The sequence below is a fragment of the Macrotis lagotis genome, chromosome 1, assembly GCF_037893015.1.
Source record: "Macrotis lagotis isolate mMagLag1 chromosome 1, bilby.v1.9.chrom.fasta, whole genome shotgun sequence".
NCBI lineage: Eukaryota > Metazoa > Chordata > Mammalia > Peramelemorphia > Peramelidae > Macrotis > Macrotis lagotis.
The window spans coordinates 129889220-129908217 of record NC_133658.1 but is presented as its reverse complement, the minus strand read 5'-3'; the positions used below and the strand labels follow the sequence as shown (position 1 = coordinate 129908217).

The following is an 18998-nucleotide window of genomic DNA, read 5'->3' as shown; positions in this document are numbered from 1 at the left end:
ATAAAAGAAGTCCCAGAGATGAGAAGTGATTTGTTCCCATGTCACATAGGTTTGTTGTTGTTCAGTTGTGTCTGACTCTTCATGACCCCATTTGGAATTGGAGATACTAGAATAGCTTACCATTTTCTTCTTCAGTCCATTTTCCAGATGAGAAACCTGAGGCAAATAGGGTGAAATGACTTGCCTAGGGTCTGGGATTCCAACCCAGTCTTCTGCTTCCAATATTAATGCTTTTGCTGCCATGCCAATAAAGATATCCACTGTTCCCCAAACCAGATCACTGGGAAGTTTCTAAGAACAGAAAGCTCTCCTGACCCTCCAAAAGTGTTTAAAGAGTTTTTGACCATGTAGACTGCCTGATAAATAGTTAATAATCCTTTATAGGTGGCCCTAAGTCCTAGCACAACCTAGCAACTTTAAATTAATAACCAGATTGAGGAATTAATGGGTAAAGTATTTTCTTTTAACTAGTTTTGTTCTTACTTCCACAAAGGAGATTGAAATATGAGATGCATTTTTCTCTGACAACCCTAAGGTTCTTATAAATCTCACCATCTTCAAAGAGAGGGTAATGAGAATGTCCATCTGGACAAACAGGGATCCACCTAGAGCCTCTCAGACTGGTACTACCAGGAAGTGAAAAGCATACCATATTTGGAAATAAGTATCAGTGCCACCTCCTTCTTCTGCTATATAGGTGTTGAGTTACAACTGATAATGAACCAGTTCTGTGAGGAATATTTTACTTCTGCATCCCAAGGCAACCTTTCCCAACAACGAATAAAAGGTAAGTGGCAATAGATCTTAGTCAAAGAGACTAAAGCAATCTCAGCTCTTTTACCAGATAAAGGCATGGTATCCAGAATGAAGATGCTAGTTGCACTGTTTTCTATTCTGGTCAAACTATAGCAGAGGATTACAAGTAGTTCTGGGAATACATGTAAAACAGTTTGAGGAGAAATGCAAAGTGACTTATATTCAGATTATTTGAAGGAACTAGGGATGTTTAGCCTAAAGAAGAAGGTTCTAATGAGACAGGAAAGCCATCATCAATCATTTCCATGACTCTGATATGGAAAAATAGATCAAAATTTGTTCTGCTTGGCCCCAAAGGGAAGAAAAAGGAACAAAAGGTCCAAGTTTGTTGATAGGTTGATTTGGGTTCTATATGCAGAAAAATTTCCTAACAAATAGTTGCCCCAAAATATTATGGATTGCCTTTGAAAACAAACAAATTCCTTTCTCTGGAGATTTTTAAGAAGAGGTTGAATGATCTTTCATTAGGGATCTCAGAGAAAAGATTCCTTTGCAGAAATGGGTTAGACTAGACTAGAGGGTTGCTAAAGTTCCTTCCAGCTCTGAGATTCTAAAAATCTCTCCCAAACACTTCAGAAACTCTGATTGCTCATTTCAAATGGATTCTCTACCCATAAAGAAAATCATGGAGCACTTCAGTTTCAATTCTTACTCCCAATAACTGACACTAGCTGATGAGAGTCTTTTGTTCTTTTTTTTTAAGCACCATCTTCCTCTGAAAAATGCATCAGTATTTTGTTTTGAGCAATTTGGGGGAGGGGGAATTGGTCTCTTGGCTGTTTTGCTATTTTCCTAAGTTCATGTCCTTGAAAAAAAAGGTTTACTTTTATACTCTCTTGGTGGGTTTTTTAATACAAATCATTCTATAATGGGTCAATTATCTTTTTTTTAGGTTTTTTTTGCAAGGCAAATGGGGTTAAGTGACTTGACCAAGGCCACAGCTAGGTAATTATTAAGTGTCTGAGACCAGATTTGAACCCAGGTACTCCTGACTCCAGGGCTGGTGCTTTATCCACTGAGCCACCTAGCTGCCCCTCAATTATCTTTTTTTGTTTGCTTTTACTTATTCTACCAAGCAAATGTAGAATCATAACATGGGGTGTGACCGACCACCTATTTCATCTTTTCTGAGCTATATGAGAGCATTTTTTCTGTCTTGGTATATGGAGAGCACATACAGTCAATGTCCACCTTGATTAGAGGTTTGAGGCCATATTGGTAAATAATTTAATAGAACTGACATTATTTATAAATATTCTCATGAGTCAAATGAACTGAAATGGAAATGAACACAATCAACCAAGGCAAAAGCAAACATGATGGAGGGAGGAAAGCTGAGCCCTGATAATAAACACCAGCTTCTCCCTCTATTAGCATATCCTTTCTGTTCATATTGGCCTGTCTGAGAGGTGTGAGGTGGTACCTCAGAGAAGCTTTGATTTGCATTTGAGAGAAAATACTTTCTCAAATGATTACTGACTAATTTGAGGTCCTTACTATCAGTCACTTAACCTCGGAACACTAACTGATATAAGACCAATCTTTGGATATCCCCAACACAATATAAACACACATGGATGACTCTAGACCAGCTTTGGAGTTCTGTGATGGGTATCCCAGATATCAACCATGTTTCCCTTTTACCATAAAACAAAATACTGACCCAAGAAGAAATACAGGCAAACCACAAAGGGAGGAATCACCAAATTAGCAGTGGAATTCCACCCTCCAGGGCCTCGCCATTTTATAAGAAACATGATTTTGGTCTAAACTCATGGTGAATGAACTATGGTCCTGGTTTCTAATGAGTAGCATGTAAATCTTGTTCATTCTTAAATTAATGGCAGCTAGGTGGCTCTATGAAAGAACTTAACTTCTCAGGAAGAGCTTACCTTCCCCTTGCCCATACATATCAGTGGTTTCCATTTTTAAAAGTACATTGACAAGCTGGAACTCAACAAGAGGAATGTGAATAAGATGGTAGAAGGAATGTAGTTTATGCCATAAGAAATCACTTCAAAGAAATGGGGATATTATGAAAGCAAAGAGAAGATTTAGGGGGAAAGAGAGATAAAATAGTTGTGTACAAGTATTTAAAGATTATTTTGGGGAAGAGGGACAAGATTTACACTTCTTTTACTTCTCAGATGAGAAGTAATAAGTAAACCCTTCAGAGACAGAGTTCAGCTCAATTAAATTGAACAATTACTAAATATGTACTAATGTATAAAGCTAGATGTTAGGAACACAAGACAAAAATGAAACTGTCATTGACCTCAGGAAGCTTAAATTCTATTTTCTAATAATTAGGGCTAGTTCCCCAACTAAAGGAAATCTTTTCACAGAGTCTGGATGAATCCTTACTGGGAATCACACAGCTAGAGTTGAAAGGGGTCTCAGAGGTTATATAGTTCAAACTTCTTATTTTACAGATGAGAAAACTGAGACCCAGGGAAGTTAACTGACGTTCCATGTCAGAGGCAGGAGTTGAATCCTATGTTCATTGACTCTTGAGTCAGTCCTCTTTCCACTATATTATCCTACAGTGTTGTAGACAAGTTTCCTACTCAAAGATAACAGGCTCATCCACTATTTTATTTTTCACTGGAAAAGCAGCTGGATATTTATTTAGTTCTTATTTATTCAAAAAATGAAAATAGGCCCTCCTGTGGAATAATCTGCCTGAGATACGTATTACCTCTCCTAATGTCCCGTTCAATACTTGACCATGGTGTCACTGTTCTCTTGAGGATTATGCCAGTGAAGGATATGTTCTGGCAGATCTTAATAATAGTAATAATTACTATTACTATAGAGGGTAGTTTAGTCACTCAGGTTCAACCTTGGGAGTTATCCTGGATTCCTTAGCATCTCTCACCCCCTCCTCCCATATCCAAGCTGTTACCAAACCTGTTGATTTCATCATTGCAACATCTCTTCAAGAAGTTCCCGTCTCACCTCTGACATTGCCATCATTTTAATGCAGGTTCTCATTACCTCATTACAACAACCTGCTGGTGAATGTGCCTTTCCTCAAGTCTCTCTCCACTTTAACCTATCCTCCATTCAGCCACATAAGATGTGACCATGTCAATCCCCAGCCCCAGTCACTCACACATTCAATAAACTTTCTATTGTCTCCAGGATCTTGTGAGTAGTAGTAGCTGCCCCACTGGAGAATCAACTGGCCAGTTCCAGTTGGACAATTTTCCCTTCTTTCTGTCTTCTTTCCTTTCTTTTTCCCCCTCTATCCACATAGTGTATCATACTCTTAACTTGCAAGTGCTCTACCCAAAGGAATTTAAATTTTGTTTGCTGAAACACTGCAAGATATTTTAGATTTCTTTTTTCCTAAGGACAATGTTTAAACCCAAACCACTCTCTCATTAACTGACCAACAAAAAGGTGCCAGCCTGCCTACCTTGGTCATTATTTGGCTTCTCATGGCTCAGAGTGAATGCAAATAGCAATTGTTTTTGTTATGGCCAGAAACCTTGAGGATCTTCCTCTCCCAAATGGATTTTTTGACTAAGTAAAAGAGGTCATTCTTTCCCTTATTTCTTACCTAACCTTAATCACTGAATAGGTGTTGCCTCAATCAAGCTGAGATTTGTTAAAGACCTTAGCTTAAAAAGACAAGGTCTCCCACAGCATCCATGGCCATCTCTAGTCATTCTGACCCATCTCTGGCCACTGGTCCCAAATGACTCGGGAGGAGAAAGTGAGGCTGGTAACTTTGCACAGCATCCCCTTACTCAAATCCAGTTCTGTGCTGTGGCATCACCTTCTCTATATCATGGTCCTCTTCAAGAATGAAGGACAAATAACAGTTCTAGTTACCATTCCATGGTTACATATGGTTTCAGAATTGTATTTTCATGCTTTTGTCTTCTACTCAGATGATAGAAAATGCCCTTTAGTAAGAGGAAAACAGCAGTCACCCTTCAGCAAAGCCTCCACCTAATTCATTTCTCATTCTGTCCACACTAGCCAGCACAGATGGGATTGTTCACATTTTGATATCATTTAAGTCTTACAAAGTTCTCTTCTTACAAAGACCAGGCAAGGCAGATGTTCTTCTCCCCATTTTACAAATGAGGAAACTGATACTCTTAGATTTAAAATGATCTTTCCAAGATCACATTCAATTCTAACTAACAAATGTTTATTAAGGACCTACCATGCACAAGGCCCTATGTGCAACTCTAGGAATACAAAGTCAAATTCACAATCAAAATTAAAAAATTCTCTGCCCTTAAGGAGCTTCCAGCATACTGAGAGCAGCTGGGTAGCCCAGTGGATAAACCCAAGCCTGGAAGATCTGAATTCAAATCTGACCTCTGACACTTAACTAGCTATGTGACCCTGGTAAGTCACCTTACCTCTGTCTGCCTTAGTTTCTTCATCTATAAAATGGATATACTGATAGCACCCAAATTAAAAGGTTGTTGTGAGGAAATAATAATTGTAAAGAGGTTATCAGAGTGCCTGCCATCTACCTATCAACATATAAATGATAGCTATTGTTAATTATTATATTAAATTATATTATATTAAAATTGTTATTTACACAGATAAGTCCAATACAGTATAGAAATTTAAGTAGGAAAGGGGAGAGACCAGACATGGCTAGTAGCAGCAAAGCTAGTACTTGAACCTAAGTCTTTTTAAAAAATTTTTTGAGGCAACCTGGGTTAAGTGATTTGTCCAGGGTCACACAGCTAGTAAGCATCTAAAGTTGGATTGGAACTCAGTCAGACTCCAGGTACATTCTACCCTCTGTGCCACTTAGTTGTCCTATCTAAGTCTTTTGACTCTAAGTTTTAGAAGCCTTCCCACTAAATCATAGTCAGCTTATTAAAACCAATCTGCTTCATTTTATTCACTGTAATAACAGAACAAATATTTAAGTGCCTACATCCAGGACCCTGTGCTATGTTCTAAAGTTATTAATCTAGCTTCTTCTACTGCTGGGAGGGAATGTCTGACAGTTTACATAATTAAAGAAAATTAACTATCACTCTTTTGTACTTTCAGGTTTTTATACAATGAGACATTTGGGGACTTGGTGGACTGCCATTTTCTTTGTCCTGATCTTCAGTGATCTCTCCTTGGTTAAAGCCAAAGGGACAAGACAGAGGAACAAGTCAAACAGAAAAAGCCTGCAAACCAACCGAACCAACCCAACCACAGTCCAGCCCTCAGAGAGACTACAGGGGTCTTTTATCAGACAAGGCAGAAAGCTTTCAATCGACTTTGGGGAAGAGGGCAACAGCTACTATGAGGCCCATTACCAACAGTTCCCTGATGAAATCCATTATGATGGGTGTGTTGAGTCCAATGTAACTAAGGATGAATTCATCAACCACTGTATTAATGCCACCCACACAGCCAACAAGCTGGAGCCCTTAGAAGAAAAAAACACAAGTGATATTCACTCCAGGATACTAGAGCAATTAATAAAGGAATTATGTGCCTTCAAGCACTGTGAATTTGGGACAGAGTCAAGAGCTGGCCTTCAGCTCTCTGTAGACCAATCTGTTATAGTCTACCTGGTGGTTCTGGCTTGCCTTATAGTAAAATAAGCAAGCACAAAGCCTGACAAGGAGATATAGGAAAGCAAGGTAGTCACAGGGAAAGACCAAATTATCCCAGACCCCTTCCTGCTCTCACAACCCATGCCTCTTAAAAAACAAAAGCAAAAACAAAAACTACCAAACAGTGGTGTGTTGGCATGTCATAGATGGCATGCTTTGTGATCTGACAAAAGCATACTTAAATATTCATTCCATGCGAAGAATTTTTCATCCTTCCCACTCTAATGTCCATCAGGATGCCTTCTTAATTTGGAGATGACTCTGGGTCCTAAAAGACTCAGCCAGCAGAGACTAAGATCTGTCGGGGTCAGCCAAGATGAAAAGAATTCAAGCATAAACTAAGTGCTAGGTATGTCACTATCTAAGTATCAGCCTGGCTTAGTCTAAAGAATCTCATTGCCAAAAGACTGGCCACCAGATAACTCCTTTTGGTCACAGAAACTATTAATGACTACCAACATGGTCCTAGGGGGCTTCAGTCTCCCTCAGGATATTCATATGAAGCTATATGTCCATTACAATATCAAATACACACAATTTCAAAACAATGGCTCATGACCCCCTTTTTGAAAGACTTTGCTCCATCCAACCAGGACCAGTCTCACTTGCCACTAGAGAAAGATGTTCATCAGAATGATTGGGAAGAAACGGCAGTGCTTTTAAGAGCTGTAATAAGTACGATATTCATTTACTCTGTAACAAGATCGCAGACATTGTCATAGGATAAAATATGTCAGTACCACAAGACACTAGACCAAAGACACCTAGTAGTCCATGAAGTACCTATTGATAAAATCCAAAGTATTCATTATGCTTATGTTATTTTTCTGGTATGGGATTGCCCACTATTTACAGTGTTTTTACCAAGGACAAGTTGGAGAAGAACTTAATGGTGTTGGTAGATTACTTTTTCCATATCCCTTACTCTTTCTTGAATGTCTATAGCATATGAAGTTTTATCTGGTGGGAGGGAAGATATTGGAACAGTTAACCAGTCTCTTTTTAAATGAGCACATGATAAAAGGCTGGCACATGAGAAAAATAATTGTGTCCACTATTAGCATCCTAATCACATAGCTTATCACCAGAAATAGATGGTATAGTCGCTCCTTTCTGAATCCATAGCTTCTCCCTAATTCAAGGGTACAACTGACAACTAAGTCTGATGGTAAAAGAACCTTTGTGGATCGAAGCTACTAGCCGAGAACAACTAAATTCTCCTGGCTCATTTTGGTGCCCCAATTCAATGCTATAATTCTGACAAAGAAATGTATATTTATTGTCTGTGAATGGAATTGCTTGTCCTGGATGTCTGAATCTAGTACTTATTTTTAGGGAGAAGTGATCTTATAAAAAATTCTAAGTGATTGTAATAGTAAATACCTTCAAGTACCCCTGTACAGTGTATTTCTTAAATTTGCTGCCTACTCTCATTCTAAAAACAGTAACTTAGGAAACCAGACTTTAGAAAGGCAACAGATTAAACTTGAACATCATACATTTTATTTCAGAAGAAAATTATTTCTTCAACTTTGACCAGTTGTTTGTAATGGTCTCTCCACGTATTCTGTGAACTTCATGTTCTGTGAATATTAGATTGCAATAAAGATCTGAAGATCCTGTCCCACAGAATTCCTGTAGTCATTCTTCATGGATTCATTGATGAAAGTGACTAGTTTCAGTTCTTGGGTCCAGCTTGTCACCTTGCTGTGTTGACTATTTACACAATGCTTCCCAAATTCCTCCTCTGATGCCTCTGTCCTCCTAAGGAAGGCGATCCAGGGTTCTCAAAGCCTCTTTCAGTGAAATCTAAATTCCAGCAGACCTCTTGAAGCTAAATACCTTCCAGTACAGGTCAGGTGTCCGGCTGTGCTTCTGTCACAAGAGGCCTGGTCTAGTTGAGTTCAGAGTTCATTGGAAAAGGCTGACCATTAAGTGATGAAATGTTGAGGGGGGTTCGCCCCTGTGTGGGTAGTAGAAATTCTTGGTAAACCTTAAAGGGCAATAGAAATGAAAATTATTGGTATCATGAATAACCCTGAAAGGGGAAAAAAGAGGAGGAGATATTAAAATACGCTAAGTATAGTTGAAGGAATGAAACTTTATGGGTGAAGGGAAGGGTAGTTCTATTGCTTTTGATTGGATTCTTTTGATTAAGAGATTCAGTTTGTTCTTCTTCCTCTTTTTTCTTCTTCCTTCTTATTTTAGTTCTTCTTGTTCTGTTTTCTTCTTATTTCTTGTTCTTGTTCTTCTTTCAACATAATAAAGATGCTTGGGTAAGACCCTATCTTGATTTATCTTGATTCCATAACCATCTCCACACCTGTAAAAAGATTATGGGTTAATCCTGTTTATTCCTTTCAATCCCTGATATTTTGTGGTTGATTTAAATACTTAAAGGGATCTATAATGTGATTGATTTGGAAATTCCTTCTGATGACACGGACCATAACTATGACATAAGACTCTTGTTGATTTTGCTTACACTCTCATCTGTAAATCAACTTCTAGCTAGATAATGAATAAAATCACTAATTACTCTCAAAAGTTTATTATCTCCTGTAGGAAAAATCATTACTCTGTCACCTCCTGACATGCAGGCCTCTCAGGAAAGGTGAAATGCATCTGCCATCTTCCCCAGATTGAACAGACTCCTCAGTCTCTATCCATGGTGCTAGAATAGATTATGAAACAAGGAGTTTGTAGCTATTGATTTCTCTGAGAGTGAGAGAGAGAGAGAGAGTAAATAACTCATTGGCTGGAGGGAAAGCAAAAGGGCAAATTGGCACAGTTTGTTGGCTGTAGCAGGGGCCAGTGCCAAGTGCTTTTGACCACAGAAGCAGAATTTTTTTTTGCTTGGATTCCTTTTCTCTCATAGAAAGAAGGAAGAGATAAGCCTCAAAATAGTTTTTCATTTAAAAACATAGAATCTTTTCTCAATTCATTTGAAGGGTAAGAGGGTAATGTGTCTGAGAGGTACTCAGATTATTTTACCAACCATTGTCCTTAATCAATGCAACAAACCTCATCAGCCTCAGTCTCTGCAGTTCCACTGTTTGTTACCTTCCTTCTGAAGGGAAAAGCTTGGAAAGGATGAAACAATTGAACATTGGCATCTCCTCAGATGATACCAAGGTAGAGAACACCATATAATCACCTTATTTCCTTCTCTCTTTCCAGAGTCATTCCCCTAGAATTCTCCATGCAAAATCCCTCAATCTCCCAGTTCAGTTCTACATCAGTGCTGGTGCATTCTGGGAAAGTATCACATATCATTTTGGCAATTCCAATGCAAATTTATATGTATTACATATTAACACTTGTATTACTACAGCAATGGCTTAAAGAAGTCTATGGTAAACATCAACAATAGGGAGTATAATTTTCCAAACTTGATTTGTTCCAGTTTTGCTCAAAGCCAGATATTGTTGAGTCTTGCCTCACATTCCCAGTAAATAGATGTTTCCCAGTGGGCAGTTTATGTGCTTGATTTTTATAGACAATTAATGCCAAGAACCACACTTCATTTAACAGCATGTTCTGTAACATTCAGAAACATGCTTTCAATTAAGGGAGCACTGACTTATGGCCTGTTCCCCTACATTAGCCTGCACATGTACATCTAAAGAGAATTTCCATAGCTTCTTCTCCTTTCCTTCAGGGCAAGGACCAATGAAAATGTTACCCCAAGATATATCTGCATACCTGCCCAAACATGTATATCTGTGGTCCCCTAAAATCTTGTTCAAATAAAAGGCCTAATTACTCTCAACCCTAGTGGGAATGAGGCCATAAATATTGAATTCCCTCCTAACCACCAAGTTTTACCTTCAAATGAGTAAACCTCAATAAGGATGGAAACACCCAGTTAGGAGGGGAAAAAACTTACAAGACTTTCTGGTTCTCACCTGACTGTTTAGGACTTTAGGACTTTTCTATCATGCCCTAGGAAATTCATTATTGGGAAAACTTCACCATCCTACAAGATTCCATCACTTTTGGTACACCATCTTATCAATACACTCCACCCCTTCTGTCACCCAGAGTGACCTGACCTAACCCATACCTGACCACTGTGTTCAGCTGGTTCCAGAGGAGAAAGTGAGGCTGGTGACTTTGTACACTTCAGCTTTGGGTTCACTTAAATCCAAGCCATTTTCATCATCTCCCTGATGTCATGATCTTCTTCAAAAATGAAGGACAAACAACAACCTCTAACCCCTCTGATTGGAGGGTGAGGCTGTAAATTATAAACTTTCCATTTAAAGATGAAATTCAGCTCAACTCTGTAATTTTTCCCTCCTCACTATTCCCATTCCTTTCAGCTTTCTTTTATATATTGTCTTTCCCAATTTGGTTTTAAGCTCCCCGAGGGCAAGAGCTATCTATATCTAAATTCCTGAGTGTTCTAAAACCTTCTCTAGGAGTGTGCTCATAAACCCTCTCTGAAAAATTTAAGTGTCCACAAAACACTTTTAAGTTTACTTTGTATTATTAACATTTTCTCTATTATTTTTTAAGTCTAGGCAATCAACAAAACAAGAACAAATCAATCCCTGGTTTGTTGTCTTACCAATTTCCAGGATAATTCCTAGTATGTTCTCACAGAAAATCTAACAATTAACTCTCAAAAACTGGTTCCAGGACAACCCTGGATCTGTCCATATAGAAACAAATCCATCTGTTGGGGATCAACAAAAGAGCTTGGATGCCTATCTCTTTTCCTAACAGTCCACACCAATGATGTTTTCAATGTGCCTTCTAGTGACAACTTTAACATTTTTTAAAAGATCACTCTAATGACAACCTAAGATTCACAGAAATTTAAAATCTCTGAATTTGAAGGGACCTCAGTTTCATACATGCTCTCATACTCACACTCTGGCTTTGGGCTCACCCCTTGCACCCCATGCCCCTGTTCATTGAATCCTGAGGGCTTGGAACTTTGTCATTTACATATATCATCAAGTCTTTTCTGCTGCTGATCTTGGATTCTGGAATACCCTATGGGGAGGCCACTCAATCTAAACAGCCAAAGGGAGAGAGAGACTTGGGACTGAAGGCTATAAGATCCTAGAATCTTGCACAATAACAACTGAATCATGGGTTTCTGAACTCTTCCTTGTTTCTAGTTCAGAAAAAGATCATAGTGGAAGGGAGCCCTAGGGTTATGTGAGTGATTCTTGGGCCATTGGGAGAGTTCCCCCTTTTCTAAGTATAATCTATTTTGTCATTGGAGTTCCCAAATTGAATACAATTATCTTGATGCAATTTGACCAGTCATGAAATCTATCCCTTTTTTCATTTTTTATCTCTTAATTCTGCCCAAGACAGCATTAATGTGTTTGGTCTTCATGTTGCATTGTTGACATCAGCAATGCTTGCAGATTGATACCCCCCCCAGGTCTTCTTCACATGAACTATAGACACAACATCTGAGGAAAGTCCCCCCTCAAACAAAATCACCTGAAGTAAATATATTTATGCCATCCCTTATATTTTTCTTATTTTTCATAATTTACAAAGCAAGTTTATGTACATTGCTTCATTGAATACTCATAACAACTTTAGAAAGTATTTTTCAATTATTTTATTCAAACTTTAATAAATAAAACAAGCATTTCCATAACATAGTAGAATAGAAAAAAATGATTGAACATGAAACTGCAAATCTATCATGTACAACTTACTATTCCTTTTAAATATAATGATAAAAAATGAATATGAATAAATAAAAATTTATACTTTAAATGTAAAATGAAAGTATTTCATATATGTATAAAACTTTCTTATTTTTCCTTTTTTCCCTCTCCCCCTCCCCAGTCCTAAAAATAGTTACTATTAGATGCAAATATGTATATATATATATATATATATATAAATATATATATATATATATATATGTAGAGAGAGAGAGAGAGAGAGAGAGAGAGTGAGAATCATTCTACACATATTTCTATTTATCAGTTCTCTCCTTGGATGCAGATAGCATCTTCTTCCATGGGCACTTTGAGTTTTGGGTATTTACAATAATCAGAACGACTTAGTTGACAAGACAAGAATTTTTAGTCATTTTATAACTGAGAAAACTGAGATTCAGAAATATGGGTTGATTCACTCAAGATCCCACAGAGAGTAAATAGTAGAGTCAGGACTAGAACCCATTTCTTTTGTTTGAAGTTTGATGCTCTTTCCACTGCACACTGAACTCTGGGACCTCTTACCTTACACTGCCAGTTGTAGAAAAGCAAACAAGTAGATGCTATGATGCCCATTCCCTCATGTCATTTCCCTTTGATTTTATTAAAGGAGACCCTTATTCCCCCTGATGGGATGGATGACTTGCCTTCTCTGGCTTCAGATCTCTGACCTATATTTTAACTTCCTCTTCTGCCTGATCTTGTTATCTGTTTTGAATTGGTACCACTTTTTCTACCTAAGTACTGTTTTGTTCTCTATGTTGTCTCCTGGTTTCTTCTCTAGCCTAGTCTTAGGCAAGGGTACTTCCCTTACCTTCTTGCCTAGAATTCTGCTAAGTCACACTGCTCCTGGCTCTCCAGAGATTAGGATAAATTGCATGGAAGTGAATTGTACAGGGGCACCCAGGTGGCATAGTGGATAGTAGAATCAGGAATACCTGAGTTGAAATATGACCTTAGACAAATAACTGGGCAAGTCACTTAACCTTGTTTGCCTCAGTTTCCTTATCTAGCTTATAAAATGAACTAGAGAGGAAAATAGCAAAACACTCTTATTATCTTTGCCAACAAAACCCCAAATGCAATCATAAAGAGTAGGTTCATGACTGAAATAACTTTACAATAACAAATTGTACAAACTTAAGAGTCAATAGGGTAGTTTTATCTGTGTTGATAAGCATTTGATCTTGACAGTGGTAATTGTTTAGGTCAAGCTCTGTAACTTCCCCATCAGACAATTCTTTACAGTGTCAGACACAGAGTAGGCACTTAATGAATGAATGATCAAAAGCTTAAATCCAAGGATACATAATTTTCTTAAGTGGGGATACTCTATCCAACAATACAGATTTAAAACCTCCCTTTATCTCAGTAAATAAACATTCTCAGTACTGTGGTTTCCAAAATCCTTCCCTTAGAAGCCAAATATTTGGTAATGAACCTCTCCATAAAAAAATTAAATAGTATGCTGGACCTCAAATAACAGATGCACAGTTCATCTGAATGTGAATCCTTTCTACCTATGTAGGATGACTTACCTGTTTGTGTCTAGTTAACATAGATATTGAAAACCCAGAATGACTTCTACAATATATGAGGAATAGGGGAAAGTTCTTAGGAGAGGATAATCAAATATGGCCTCTAATATTTAACAGGCAGGATGACCAACACTCAGAAATATTAAATGGAAAAAGCAGCTCTCCCTGTCCCCACCTCTACAGACCTGCTCATTCACCATCCATACAAAGGCCTTATCTGTCAAGTATTCCAAAAGATTAAAATAACTTCCTGGAAGAGATGTGACTTCATTAATATTTTGATAATGTTGTATGAAATCCACAGCTCCATGAGACTAAAAATTCTTCTCAAAGGTGACTTTACTCCCCCTACTGCCATTTTTACAAAGAAATTAAAAGTGCTTTCTTGAATACTGGATATTTATAATAGTCAAATTGACAAGAATTTTTAGTCATTTAATAATTGAAGAAACCAAAATTCAGAAATGTGGGTTGACTTGCTCAAGATCCCACAGAGAGTAAATAGCAGAACTAGGACTAGATTGAAGTTTGGTGCTCTTTCCAACACATCCAGCTAACATCATGGTGTAAGTGATAATGGCAAAACTATTAATATTTTATTCTGGATGATCATCACTATATTACTCACAAAAAAACTCCTTTTCTAAAATTGAAACTACTCATCCTTGCCACATGTCCTAATGGTAGGAGTAGAAAGCACAGAAGGAATTGGAAAGTGAAGACATTGAGTCATTTGAGAATGAGTTGAACATGATTGAGATCTTCCCATGTAGTCCTACCCATTTATTAAAAACTGTATCTTCATCCCACACACCTACACCAAGAATGAACCATCCAGTGAAACTAAGAATACCAATGAACTACATGATTAAAACATGATGGAAGTATCAAGAGTTTAGGAAGATTTCATGTGTTGTAACTGGGAGCACCTCAAAAATCCAAGTCTATTTGAAACCAAGAAACATAAAAAGTGTCTCAAAAGCTGAACTTTTTTGTTCCATTACTTAGATCTTTCATAAATTAGTGATTTTGTCAATGGGGATACAATTTTATGGACACAGTTCATACCATCTCCATGCCTTGGGAGATGACTTTGTTCATTGTTGTGTCCATTCCTCTAGGAATGAACTCCTTCATATTATTAGGTTGGTCTTTGGACAACAGATCAAATACCTCATTCTTCTGCACATTCCCATTGCTTTGTGTGAAAAAAAAAATCTATCTCCTAATAACCAATCATTTGAGAATGAGCCTATCTCTGCATCTAAATTGAGATTTTAATCAATGTGTGTGTGTGTGTGTGTGTGTGTGTGTGTGTGTGTGTGTGTGTGTGTGTGTGTAGTGGCTATTACTAGACATGGCCTAGAAGCCTTTTCAATTTGATCATACCTACTAGAGATTTGATTCCAGTGATACAGCTATATAGAGAATCTAAAATCTTCCCCCACACCACAGTGAAAATTAGCAAGGGAACTTCATTACATAGAGAACTAGATCTAGGTTCAAGACTCAGTTTTGTGCCATGATTCTCAGTACCTATGCCTTGATTCCTTTCTGTAATACAGATTTATTTTTAATATATCATCAGGGACCAGCTAGAATTGTTTTAAACTTTAAAACTGGGCTTGCAGATTGAAATGAGGGGTTGCAGTTTTGCAATTCAATCAAAGCATTTCATATCTAAACAAAGGATCAAAAAAGAAGAAAAAAGGAATGGAAGGACCAAAAGTAATTAGTTTCTAATTATATCCTGTCTTTCATTAAGGAGATAAAAGCATTTGAAGGGTACTACTTAATTTATCTGTATCATATCACAGTATCACAGAGACATAACTATTACTTCCAAGGCCCAGACTAAAATAATTCACCCACAATCATAAAATATGACCACCCCATGGCTGGGAATAAAGTGAAAACCTGGATCTCTGGGAATAAGACAAGCAAGGTTCTCCATTGTCTCCTTATTCTGTATAGGTAATCCTGAGTCACTATCCATGTATAAATATATGTATGTAAATGTATATTTGAATGTGTGTTGTTATAATCCCTTCGCTAAAGTTCTTTGATATCTAATCATGTCATGTAGAAGATGACTTTGGGTTCTAGAAGTCTACATAAAAGAAATAGGAGTTCTAGAAAATCTTACCAGATGGAAAGGCTTCTAGTCCAGGCCGGGAGATAGACAATGCATATGAATCAACAAAAGCCTCAATTGGAATATAGAGACAAATGCATCTCCAAAAGGTTGACCACCGCTTGAAGATTTCTTTTCAGCCACAAGAAATATGAAAGTGATTTCCTAGTCTTGAGGCAGAGGAGAGGGAAAGGGAAGAGAAGAACTGGTTTTCAGATGCTCATAATTATGACTTTTTTTCATGAGTATATGTATACTATGGTCTCTGTGTTTCAATTGTTCTCATACATACTCTGCTTTTCTGCTCTTTACTTCTCTGTTTTTGTTCATGCCATCCCCATCTCATCTCTCATGCTCCAGTCCTCCTCCAACACTTCATGGAAGAGCTCCAGATTCCTTTGGACCAGCCTAGGCCCATCCCTCCCTACAGGACCTGGCTCAGGAATTGTCTTGGCTAATGAAAGGATTATTTAACTACTTCCACACTTGGGCAAAAGTTGTTCCATTTATCATCTTAATTTGATTAAGTTCCTAAATTTTTTCTTAATGCCTGTCATCTCTCCCAAAATGAGAGTAAATTCTCTGATGGCAGAGAATCAAAAAAAAAAAAAAGGTCAAATAGTGTAGTGGAAAGAGTCCTAGTTTTGGAGTCAGATCTAGGGTTCAAGCCTCAGTTCTGTGACTTGTCTGGTCCATCTTGGGCCACTCATCCTTCTCTTATGGGCCTTAGTTTCATATATATATATATATATATATATATATATATATATATGTAATGAGGAATTTGTAGTAGACAGTCCCTTCCTGGCCCCCTCCCACTCTGTAATTTTCTTATACCTTACTCATCCCCACTGCCTTATTTTGTGATCCAGTAACATTGGTCTCTTTGCTATTCTTCAAACATCTCTAGAATCCAAGCACCTGCAGCAGCCATTCCCCATACCTAGAATTCTCTCCCTTATCTTCTCCTCTTGGCTTCTCTGACTTCCTTAAGTCTTAGCTAAAATCTCACCTCCTACAGAAAGCCTTTCCCAATTCTCCTTAATTTTAGTACCTTCTTTTTGATTATCATCTGCAATTTATCTGGTCTATACAGGGTCTCTTGCATGTCATCTCCCCATTAGACTGTTTCTTGAGAACAGGAACTGTCTTTGCTCATTCTTCACCTGGTAGCACAACCTTTTTCTCTTCTACTACCCTAGATTTTGTAGACATCAGCATTTCACAAACATGTCCTTTAAACATGAGCCAGAACCACTGAGACATGATGCAACTGGATTCAAGGCAATTTGGCTCCACTTCTTTGACCTCCCAACCACATGAAAAGTCCTCTGGGATTCAGTCAGACCCTAGCCTTGGCTGAGACACACTTCCAGGCTTACCATAGGTATTTACAGGTACCTCCCTTGATTGTGTCAGATTCAATCAGAGGGAATGTAGACAATGTCTAAACCCCAAAGCCTTGTGGAAGTCAAAAAGCATGTTTCAGTAGCAGTTTTAGTTTACAAAATCCTTCTGCCACAACGGGTAAGTACTGTCACTCCCATTGTATGGAGGAAGGGAGGCATTGTGCTAAGGGCTTTACAAATATTTACTCTTTACAGCAATCCTGAGAGGTGAGTGTTATTATTATTATTATCATTTTATAGTTGAGGAAACAGAGGCAGACAGAGATTAAGTGACTGGCTCAGGACCACACAGCTAGCAAATATCTGAGACTAGACTTGAACCCAGGTCTTCCAGACTCCGGAATCACCAGGCCACAAAGGTATCCTCATAAGAAAACTAGGCTTTAGAGGGGTTGTGATTTGCCTATAGTCAATCACATGGCTAATAAATTTTGGAACTGAGAGTGAACTTGATTGAACTAAGGAGGTTCCCTGATATCAAATTCAATGATCTTTCTATCATGTTGTTCCTTTTATCTAAGGACAACAGGGGTTAATTAGAGGGGCAGCAAAATAACCCAGTAGAGAGAGTACTAGACCTTGATTCAGTTGAAAGTCTAAAGTTCAAATCTAGCCTCAGACACTTATTAATTGTAGAGATCCTGTTCAAATCATTTTAACTTCTGTCTGACTCAGTTTCCACATCTGTAAAATGGTGATAGTAAAAGTATATCCCTTTCAGGGTTGTGAGGATAAGATGAGAAAACACTTTTTAAGTACTTTTGCAATCAGTAAATGCTATATAACTGCTAAGTCTTATTGCCATTATTTCTGTTATTGTTTCTTTTATAGTTCTGTTTTGGCTCTTTATTTCTAGGATTCTGAATATGTTTGTCATATATAAAGCAGGTAAGAATCTCTGACTCTCAGAAGTCAATTTAATATCAAGAGTCAAATTTAACATCACAGATCAACTTGCCTTCAGGACTGAGGTGATCCAGAAACCTAAGTGATTGGGCCAGAATAATAATGCCCAAGTGCCTTGAACTCTCTTTGTCCTATTCTACATAACCTGTATAGTTTGATGTGACCTACCACTTGAATTTCTCATTAACCAAATCTGATTAATCACAAAACCAAAATAAAGCAGATAAAGAGAAAAAGAAAAACTGCCCCCTTTTACATGAATAAAGCATTTAAGGTTTTACTACATGCCAGCCACTGTGATAAGGGCCAGAAAAACAAATATAAGTAAACAAAAATGTCCTTGTCTCAAAGGACTTCCATTCTAAGGAGAAAAGACAATACATGGAGGGAAATTGGAGCAGGAAAGAGGAGATGACACCCAGAATGGGATAAGGCAAAAGTGGGCTCAAAGCTTCTCTCTCCACCTTTGACTCTTAGGTCTATCTTCTAGAGCTAAAGAGAGCAAATCTAACCTCTCTTCCAAGATCTATTAGAATGTGAGCTCCTTGAGAGCAGGGGCAATATCATTTCTGTCTTTGAATCTCTAGAGATCTGCAAAAGGGCTAACACATAATAGGTATTGAATAAATACTTATGGATTCATTGATTGATTGATGGCAATTCTTCCAAAATTGAAGATGCTTCCATGCACTTCCCTCTGTTGAAGGACAAGACTAATTTAGTATAGACCATGAAGGAGCTGTGGAGATAATGATATCTGTCAATTCAAGGACAGGGTGGATAGAGAATCAACCTCCAAATCAAGAAGACCTGGGTTCTGTTTCTGTCTCTGATTTCTTATGACTGTGTAACACAGATGATTTACCAAATATTTACCAAATATCTCAGAGCAGGCACCA

The 18998-nt window shown here is 37.8% G+C and overlaps 1 protein-coding gene across 1 annotated transcript; it reads left to right on the top strand.

The window, feature by feature from the left end:
- Positions 1–717: 717 nt before the first annotated feature.
- PRND (prion like protein doppel) lies at positions 718–6420 on the top strand. The gene is made up of 2 exons (XM_074224797.1): positions 718–787; positions 5854–6420. The coding sequence occupies exons 1-2, from the start codon at positions 718–720 to the stop codon at positions 6399–6401; spliced, it is 618 nt and encodes a 205-aa protein (XP_074080898.1). The 3' UTR covers positions 6402–6420.
- The last annotated feature ends 12578 nt before the right edge of the window (positions 6421–18998 follow it).

What these genes read in the sequence shown, in the direction of transcription:
- PRND (XM_074224797.1), top strand. Translation starts at nt 718, where the DNA reads ATGAACCAGTTCTGTGAGGAATATTTTACTTCTGCATCCCAAGGCAAC. An exon ending in TTCCCAACAACGAATAAAAG is followed by an intron (nt 788 to 5,853) that starts GTAAGTGGCAAT and finishes TTGTACTTTCAG; the next exon opens with GTTTTTATACAATGAGACAT.